This window comes from Cupressus sempervirens, chromosome 5 (assembly GCF_028749045.1).
Source record: "Cupressus sempervirens isolate cs-2001-9-10 chromosome 5, ASM2874904v1, whole genome shotgun sequence".
Lineage (NCBI taxonomy): Eukaryota > Viridiplantae > Streptophyta > Pinopsida > Cupressales > Cupressaceae > Cupressus > Cupressus sempervirens.
This window is the reverse complement of record NC_143122.1, coordinates 242,846,710-242,857,056: the sequence shown is the minus strand read 5'-3', so window position 1 is coordinate 242,857,056 and position 10,347 is coordinate 242,846,710. Positions and strand designations below refer to the sequence as shown.

The 10,347-nt window shown below is 32.0% G+C and overlaps 1 protein-coding gene and 1 long non-coding RNA gene across 2 annotated transcripts; one reads left to right on the top strand and one right to left on the bottom strand.

Moving 5' to 3' along the window:
• Positions 1–5,336: 5,336 nt before the first annotated feature.
• LOC149555433 (uncharacterized) lies at positions 5,337–6,628 on the bottom strand. The gene is made up of 2 exons (XM_089833626.1): positions 6,338–6,628; positions 5,337–5,976 (listed from the first exon to the last, which is right to left on the bottom strand). Exons 1-2 carry the CDS (start codon positions 6,437–6,439, stop codon positions 5,698–5,700), a joined length of 381 nt encoding a protein of 126 aa, XP_089689752.1. The 5' UTR covers positions 6,440–6,628; the 3' UTR covers positions 5,337–5,697.
• LOC149555432 (uncharacterized) lies at positions 6,525–7,388 on the top strand. The gene is made up of 2 exons (XR_016365303.1): positions 6,525–6,652; positions 6,765–7,388. It is a non-coding gene; the product is annotated as an uncharacterized LOC149555432 (long non-coding RNA).
• Positions 7,389–10,347: the final 2,959 nt, after the last annotated feature.

The following is a 10,347-nucleotide window of genomic DNA, read 5'->3' as shown; positions in this document are numbered from 1 at the left end:
TAAAGTAATACTGAATAGTAATAGTAACCATGCATAAAGATAACTCATAACACCATATTTTGTTAACCAGGGAAACCTTGGCCAAGGGAAAACCCCAGTGGGGATGATACCTACTAGATAATATACTAATATGTAAGTTCCTTGTTAGAGGATGGACCCTATTAGGAGTCAATGAGAATATTCAGTATAAGGAGTCCCTGTTAGGAGACTTTGAATACCTGCGAGGAGGTTCCAACCCTTAGGAGTTGTAGTATAGTAGATGCAAGATGAGCCCACTGCCCAAACATGCACTTTCAATTACAAGAAGAGCTCACTGCCCAAACAAGTAATCAAAATTTTGGAATATAAATTCCTTCTCATTTTGATCTTGGATCTCGAAATAGCTTCACAAACTTCACATATATCATTTTCACAAAAGTTCGCATACAATTGCTCAACACAACTTATCATCATAATTCCACTTCAAGATAGCACGCTTGAATTCACAAGATGTCCTTTGCATAAATATCATACCTTTGCACAAATTCTTGCTAGGTCAGCTAGGACCATAATACACTTTTCCAACTTAGAGTAAACATCTAGGATGTTGGCCTTAATTGGACAAGTAATTATTTTGTAAACAAAATAATTACTTTCCTTTAATTTCATTGTCCTATTTCACTTAAAACATGAATAACTCTTTCCATAGAGTTTGTACTGACTTTCAAGGTTATACATGTCATCATCAACATGTATACTAACTCCATCTAACTTTGTTAGTCATAATATGATGTGAGCAACAAGTTATGAACAAAACAATACATTGTTGCATACCAAATTCATACTTAGACAATTTTTTGATTACCAAAAGCTAAGTATCTTTATTTTTGAAGTTTCCTGTAAGCATGTACATAATGTGTTGCCATAAATGACAACAATTACATATCCTCATTAGCCAATTCTCAACAAAACCCTTGTGCTAAAATTTACCATTTTTGAAAACGTCTATGAAAGAATTTGATATTGGAAACCCTTGTTGGATAAATTCGGGGATTCATAATTTGATTGTTTGGACCAGGATGAGGGTTTGCAAAGAATACCAAAAATTAAATTTACAAATTTGATATTTGATATTTGTTTTCCTATCAGATATATATATATATATATATATATATAATATTATAATTATATAATTACCATAGTAATTTAAAATTACTATGATAATTATATTATATATATAATGCAATTTGTATTGGGAGGGCATTATATCTATTTGTTTTGTTTTTAATAAAATAAAATGTGATTTAATTTAGTTTGAAGAGGAGAAGGGGCCACCAAAACCGCACCCACCCTACGACTACTTTAAGCAAGCCACATGACAGCCTGTTGTTGCTATAGCAGAGGATATTGTCATAAGGCAGTACGATGTTGCTGCAGCAGCAACAACACTGGGCCATGGTGTACCAAGTTGTCGGGCAGGCCATAAATTATCATATTTTATGATTTGTTTTTTAATTTTATTTAATAAAATTTAGTAATATGGTTTATTTAATAATTATAATTAATAATATTATTACTATTTAATATGTAATTATTATATTATGTAATTTAAATATTTTTTATTATTAATAATTTAATATAATAAATATTATTTTATTAATAAGATAATAAATATTATAATTATTAATTATTATTAAATTATGATAATAATATTTATTTCAAATATTTAATTCATGAAAGGTTTAATACTAGTTTTAATTGAATATTTTATTAATTACTTTATTAATAATATATTTTTTAATGAAGCAAACTGATAATTATAATTCAAATGAGGAAATCAATTATTTTTAATAAACTCATATTTTGTTTAGATGGTCTAGTTTTATATGAAAATGATTTCTGGTACTAAGAAATTTTGAAATATTTGTGGACTCAAAAACCTTAGGAAACATGAGCTTAGAAAACAAAAACTTGAACCTTGTTTTAAATCAAAAACTTATGTTTTCAAAACCAAAAAAAATGAGACTACACTGTTTGTTATGTGTGTTTTACTGTGTTCAATTTGGGCTGGACTTAGTATGTTGACCAGTTTTGGGTGTTTACCAGAGGCCTGGGAGTTATTGTTTCATGATGTCATGGTTTTGTGATGTGATCGTTGAGTTATGGATTAGTGGTTATATAGTGATTTTCTTGGTGAATCTATGAGTCTTGATTAGTTATCTTTTGGGTGCTTTCCAGTTGCTTGTATAGAACTGATGTGGTTTATTTTGTTCTTATGAGACTTTTTGCTTTATTGAGCTTAGGGTAGGTTGTCTTTATGTATGTTGAGAAGTGGCTTGCAATGGAGGTCGAAGCCCTAAATAGGCTGCCTAGGTAACTCATTATAGGTTATTTTAATAAGTGATAACATTTCATTAAATGAGTTTTAAATGAATTAATAAGAGTCTATGTTTTTCCTTGCCCATGCCTCGAGTGCTAGTACAAGGTAGGATGGGAGTAGAGAGGATGCTTGGTTGCGACCTTGCCTCATTAGTATGCCTTTTCTATATGAAAGGATATTGATATCGCATAGAGACACTAGGGGGCCAGAGTCTAGAGAGGATGCTAGGGTAACCTTAGAGTTGGCTCATGTGATAACACTTGCCCACTTATATAGTAGATTTCCTACATATCTTTGTTTTCTCTAGGTTTAGATGTCTTTTGTGTCTTGGTACCTTTGAGATAGATTTCTATTAGGTTTTCCTTGACCTATTTGTTGGTTATAACTTTTGGAATTGATTTTCATATGGTACTTGAGATTATCTCCTCAACATGGTGGAAGTGGGCCATTTAGGTTCCATGAGGTTGGGTGGGAGTTTTTCTTAAATAGCATTGAGATCTGACAATTGGATGTCATTGTTGGATGTACTTGTGTAGTTGTGCCCTTTCTTTTGATCTTGTTCTTTTGATAGATGGTTATATTTTGTGGTACAATATTTGATTACCGAAGATCTTATGAGATGATGTATTTTATTCATGATGCATATTCTTTGATATTTTCATACCCCGTAACTTGTACAATAGATGATCATGCATTCTAATTATACCATGTGGCATCTTATGTAATTGTATATTATTTAATTGGATTTGTATTTGTGAATTATTCTATGATGTGGATTTGTAATGTATCAGATTTAGTACTAATAAAAAGTATGTATGTGATTCAAGATCATGGAACCCTTAAGAGATATAATCTATTTGTAAATTGTATGTATGTTTGTGAGTTATTTCTTCCACTATATTATCTCTTATTGTTATGATATTTTAATTTTTGAAAAAAATGTTTGGCAAACTTAGTGAAACTTTAGGTTAATTTCTTTTGGGTTCCCTAGTGGGGTGTTACATGTAATATTAAATGCGAATAGAGGTACTTTTGAATCTTCTATTTTTATTTTGGGAAAATCTCTCAATTTATTTCATCTCAAATTTGGTGTGATACATATGCATTTATTTTGGTGGAGAATGCACATTTGGATAAATTTAACACGAATATGACCCTACCAATTCTCTAAATTATCAAACCTTTTGTTCTGTACTCTAAAGATTGAGGTATTCATTTAAGGAATTTTCTTGTGAGGTTAAGAGAGGAAGTTTTGTTTCCTATGCTTTACTAGGGTCTATGTAATTCTCAACATGTTCTATGTTATTTCACACCCATTATGCAAGAAAACCTTTTTACCTCTTGCATTTTTTTTGACAATTTTTTAAAGTATAGACCTTTTGTGGCCTCTAAGAGATTTAACCCAATAGTCCATATCACTATTGTCATTTTATTATATTTATATAATAGATCTTGAAAACATTTTGAATCCCTAGTCAATGTGGTTTTCCCCATCTTTGAATTTGATAGTACTTGTAAATGATTACAACATTTAACTTTATTAAGGTTGAATGTACTCACCCTATAAGAATGCTCCAAGATTAAGCCAACAAGTAATGAACCTCAAATGGGTTCTACCTTGACATCATCCAAAATCTCACCAAAGGGTTCTTCTTAGAAGAGAGGAAAGTTCCTTTATTAGTTTTTCGCTCGTTCTTTGGTTTACCACAAGGTACATTCTAAACCATTTTTTCTACTATTATCACTTCCATAAGAAATTATTTATGTTGAGTATGATAATAGGCTCATTCAAAAAATATTTTTGAGAATTTATTTATGTCGAGTATAATAACAAGCTAATTTAAAAAAGAATGTTGTGTTGTGATTGAATTTTCCAAGGATTTGAAAAAAATGTAGATTTTTAAATTGGCAATCTTTATCACACCATGCTCTTTAGCTCATTCTTCCCAACACTTTCTTTAGACGTTATTCCACAAATCACAAAATAAAAGGTTGCCCTTTAGTATTCTATTGAGCCAATTCATCTCCTCAATCCATTCAAGGTTCTTAGTTTGTAAAGGTTCCTATATAAAAATATGAGAATTTCTTAGTTTGTAAAGGTTCCTATATGAAAATATGAGGATAAAGAGAAGTGCTTCTCATTATAAAGACAAAAATGTTAAAGATATAATGGTTCATAAGCTAGAGCTTGTACCAATATAGATCATTCAATTACAAAGTGTAACTCATTATTGTTTCATGCCCTTCCTTTATATAAGAAGAAAAAAATTGTCCCACCCTCTTTAGAGACCTCTTCTTGACCAAGATTCCTTGATGTCTCAACCAAAATGTCAGTTTCATATTCTCAAATGGATAGTCCTATTGAATATCCCCCATCTCCTATGACTATGACTCTTCTTGTTCTCAAATGGATAGTCCTATTGAATATCCCCCATCTCCTATGACTATGACTCTTCTTGATGGTCTGCATCCTTCTTTTTGGGTAATCAGAAGAGGGAGAGTATGCAATTGAAAGTAGAACAATATCAATTCCCAATATTTAGTTTGGTAACTTTTTATATAAATATTTTGATTTTGAAGATAAAATTACAAATTCAATATGACCAAATATGTAAACAACATTGTAAATTCAATGTAATATTACCAAATATATAATAGAGATAATATTTTAATGTTGCAACACAAAATTGTAAATTCAATTCAATATAACCAAATATGTAATAAAGATAATATTAATATTAAATGAAATATATTAATATTGTGCCAATTAAAATTTGTATTAACAGTAATCAAAATAAACTACTTTAAATATTTTTACATTTATTTATTTATAAATTTCTTAATTAAAAAACATTTAGTTAAACAAATGAAATAAAATGTATGTAGGGATGAAGTTACAAGAATCTTAATGAAAACATCAGAGATCAAGAATCTCAACGAATCCATGGTGGATAGACTGAGTGTGAAAGTGGACAAATTTAACGAAATGGAAATATCCCTTAAATTCTGACTTAAAGACGGATCTCCATAAGAAAAAATTGTAACATATCTTTTCTGACACTAAACAAGCATATTCACATTACCAGAGAGATATATTCCTCATGTTTGAAACCTAGATAATAAGGTACTCTATACACAATCAACACATACACCATGACTCAAGAACTCTCCGGACAAGAAAACTCAGTAAGAAAGGCACACATGAATTCAGTCCCTACAATAATAAGCTTTATAGCTTTTAGAACTCTCCAGACAAGAAAACTCAGTAAGAAAGGCACACATGAATTCAGTCCCTACAATAATAAGCTTTATAGCTTTTTTCCAATCAATCTATTGACTTAATCGTCCTTAGCCAAGCCCACTTTCTGAGCAACTTTGTGCAAATCTCTCTTTGCAGCTTCCTTAGCGACGCCGCCCAAATCTTTGATTTCCTCCTTGGTCTCCTTTGTCTTCTCAGGGATATTTTGCACCATATCCTTGGCCGTTTCAATCTCCTTCTTCAAGTGCTGCTTAACGCCCTTTAACACTGAATGATCGTCGCCTCTTCCTTTGTCAGGATCTTCCACCGACACCTCCCATTTCTTTTTGCTACCCTCGCTTTCCCCTGTTTCGTTCGGCTGCACCGCCACAACAAACCCTAATCAGATGTACTGGTAAAGAAACAGTTTTTGTGTATTTAAATCCAGGCCTGTGCGCAGTAGCTATAAACCCTAAGTAGATGTGTTGGCAAGGATATAAATTTTGCGTATTTAAATTTAAACTTAAGCGCAGTAGCTATAAACCCCGATAAGATGCACTGGCAAAGAAATCAAATTTGTGTATTCAAATTTAGACCTGCGCACATTGGCTATAAACCCTAATTAGATGCACTGGCAAAAAAAATAATTATGTATTTAAATTTAGACCTGCAGGCATTAGCTATAAACCCTGATTAGATGCGCTGATAAAGAAACAAATTTTATGCATTTAAATTCAAACCTGCACACAGTAGCTTCGGCATATCGAAATATGAGCTCGCGACTTCCTGATTTGGAACGCCTGAGTTCCTCCATTGAGCAGTTGTTTTACTGACAATCTCATGGCTTCTTCGCTGTTCCTCGATTTTGCTGGTGAATGTTTGGCGTTGGATTAAAGATTTTGAAATTGAATTGCGGCTTCTGTGACGGTTTTATCAATTTTGTAACTGTGGGAGAGGCGGTAGCAATGGCAGGTATATTTGGAGTACCACGTGGATAAGTAGGGAGAATGTGCTGGCTAGCGGCATTCTACAGCAACGTCTATCCATTCAACACCGTATGTCTTCTGATTGACTAAAATTGAAGATTGCGATTTTTTATTCATCAATAATTAATTAGTAACCGATAGGCTATGATGTGGTGGATTTTCATGATTTGTGTCCTTGTAGATTATGTTTACAGCTGCCAAAACTTTACCGGAAAATATAATCCCACTGCGGGAAACAGAAAATGCCAAGCTCTACATGAGAACAAAAGTGCTTCAAAGTAATGAGAGCGGTGAGCTTAAATCGTTTCCATAACGTGATCAGATATAAATGTGAAAAAGCGACCAATTCAGTTGACTCGGGCCTCCTGCATGACTATTATTGCCATTCCGTTTATAAAAATAGAGTTTCTTCTGATGTCAGGTAAACACCTGCAACATCAAAGAAAATCCAATCATATTGAAAACCAGAATTTTATTATATTTGGCACTGCCTGGAGCTATTGTAAATAAATGAAAATTTGGCACCCAACACTTGGCAGAGGTTATTTTCTTTCTGTGGGTTTGAATGCTGCACGAGAAGCCACACTAAGGAACAGGAAAACTACCAATTTGCTACGGGGTTTTGTTTGTTGTTTTGTTGGCAGGTGCAGATATATGATGGGAAGTTTTCCAGCTTATTATTTGATTTATGTATTGGGATATTTTATAAGGACAGTTAAAATAATTTATGTATTGGGATATTTATAAGAACATTTATCCCATTTGTATACATTTAAGTAAATAATGTTTAATAAATATTAGTAAAGATTGCAGGTCTAATATTTTGGAAACAGTTAATAACTGGTTGGGCGTTATTATATATTCCTTCCAGTTCTATGACTAAAAGATATACGGAGGAATTTGAGAAAGTTTGTGGAACAATCTCATGTTTGGGTGAAGGAATAAATAACAGTGACTTTTCTGCAATTTCTATTGATTTATATTCTTTCATGTTTTATTCAAATATTTTAATCCTCTGACTCCTAGTAGATCATATTGTTTGTTTGATTTGTTTTACTTGGATGAAATAAAATTTAATATTCATTTGTGTGAGGATAGGGTTTTGAGATTGTTTAAAGGCTATTGAGCATCATTTTACAGAATCATGCCTCCTCTCATGCATTCATCCTGTGAAGTGGTCAGAACATGGTGGAGAGCGAGTAGGAAAAATATACCATATTATTTCTTTTGTCATTTGCAGGAAAGAGCCATAGTCTGAAGAAGTACACATGTGATAAGGTAGCATCTCTATGTTCTTGCCGTGATTGAATGGATTCAAGATGTAGGGTGTTATTCGCATTTGAAGTTTCCGTCATTCATATCATGACATTGCTCTAGATTTCTTTAGTTTGTACCTCAATCCATCTCATAATAAGACTGTTGCAGACCACCTTCTAATTACTCCTCATCATTGAAGACTCCTCATAGCACAAGAGTATATCTATAGGAGAAAAAGCTCTACAATGAAGTCAAAGGTACTAATTTCTAGTATGTCCTATTTAATGATTTTATTTTGGACTGATCATTGGGATATGCCAGTAAGCTTATTCAAGTTTTGAGTTTGTTCTTTAGACTGGGCTTTAAATTTGTGAGAGAAGAATGTATATGTGGTGATAGGCTGAAGAATATAGTGTAGCTCTATGATATGTAAGATAGTGAGGCGTGAATAGAAAACCAATATATGTGTAAGTGTATGTTGTCTCCAAAATGTATCTGTACATGGATAGCTATTGTAGGTTTGTGTGACAAATTACTAAGTTTCGGTATGTGTTTCAACTTTCTCCCCAAGCTAAGAGAGTTGATCAACAACAGGGGAAGGGAGCTTTGAAGATAAGGGGATAGAAAATTAAAAAAATCGAGTAGTTCTAAGTCCATTTTCCTTCTGTATTTGCTTCTAATTCAGCATATATATCTTCTGGTTCATATGCATTTTGTATGTGCTGGTAATGCAGCTTATATATCTTCTGGTTTGTTTATATGTTAGTCCTTTGATGTTTTAGGAGGATGGTCTAAGGTTTAGTGTGGTTGTGTTTTGGACTTCTTACAACTTTATCTTGTAAACAAGTATTGAATCCATATGTTCCTAGCCTATTGTAAATGCTTTATCAAAAAAAAATTAAAGAGATAATTTAATTTCAAATTACACAAAACATATTTCATAGAGTCACGTTAATCATCTTCTTTGTGAAATTGAAAATTAGTATTAGAGAATAAATTAATCAAACTAACAAAACTAAGGAAAATAATCAAGACATGAGATAACAGTGTAATAACACTATAAAAATAACAGATTTTTTCAGATCCTAATTTGGGTTGGTAATAATGGAATACATGTTTCAGAACAGAGAATGTCTTTATAACAAAATCTCACCTGCTTTCTTTTGGTTTATGATCATATTCTTGGGCTTTTGAAACAACATTATGAATGCTAGACCGTTTTGTAAACAAACGTCAGTGATTAGGCCAATCTTATAAGTTTTTTGTATTCTTTGTTGCAGTAAATGCTCTGTACTCAAGGTCCCTGTTCTCACACACACACATATAGTTTTGCAACTTGAACTATGTTATACGAAACCATCCAGTGTTCATATCGGCCACCCTTAAACATCACACACAAAGCTTTGACTGCTTAGGTGTGATGTGGGCCCTTCTTGTCGCGCTGCTGTGGAGCCCTCAGACATTTCCGTTTCTATTCTCTTCTCTGTAGTAGTTCTGTGACTCCTCACTGACTCTAAACAGTTCGAGTAACAGTCACCGCTACACTTTAATTTAAATTCAATTTTTGAACTCTCCCGCCCAATACTCTGCCAGCACATGGGTTCGTGTCCAGACTGGTATAAAACAAGACAGGGCACGTAGAAAAATATTCATATTGCTCAGTGCTCACAAAGTCAATCGGCTCCTCATAAGTCCATTTTTTTTCCCCACAGCGGTGCAAATTTTATATCAATTACATTTTCAAAATTAAATACTTTGAAAGATAATTTTATTTTCAATTATTTGTATGTAACATGGAAAATCAGAAATAAACTAATCAAGGCCCATTCCTTGAAACTAAATGCTATTATTGATGAAACCCAAATGAAGAACATGCACATCAAGATATAAGAACGAGACAAGATTTGAAAGGGAATTATTTCTTACGTATTATTCGCTGTTTTTTGATTGCTTGCATTACATGCTGAAAAGGTTTCGTTCTTTTGGAGAAAATTGTTATAAAAATAGTCCTGCTTCACGAGAAATCACCTAAGTTATAGAAGCAAACATCTTCTTATACATCCCCGGTGTACATCAAATTTAAAAATTATAAATATAATAATTATTATAAAAATATTTATATCTATTATCATTATTATTTTTACTATGTAATTTTGTAATTTATTAAATATTTGTATTTTCTAGACTGCTCTTTCACTATATTGTTCAAATTTTTTTAATATTCAATATAGATGATATCGAATAGTTTATTTTTTATCTTATCTTTTCATATAGAATTCAATATATATGTGGCTAATTCATTTTGTTTAGGTATTTCTTTATTAGAGTATATTTAAACTTTTAGAAAAATAATTGCGTCTAATTGAAAACATAAAGTTATTGTGGCCTAATCATGGTGGATAATGAGATGGAAAGAGAAAAAATGGCAATAAAAGTAGTAGTTGGAAAAAATATTATTTTCAAATTGCATGTTTTATGTCAACTAGAAGAATGAAATGTGATAACAT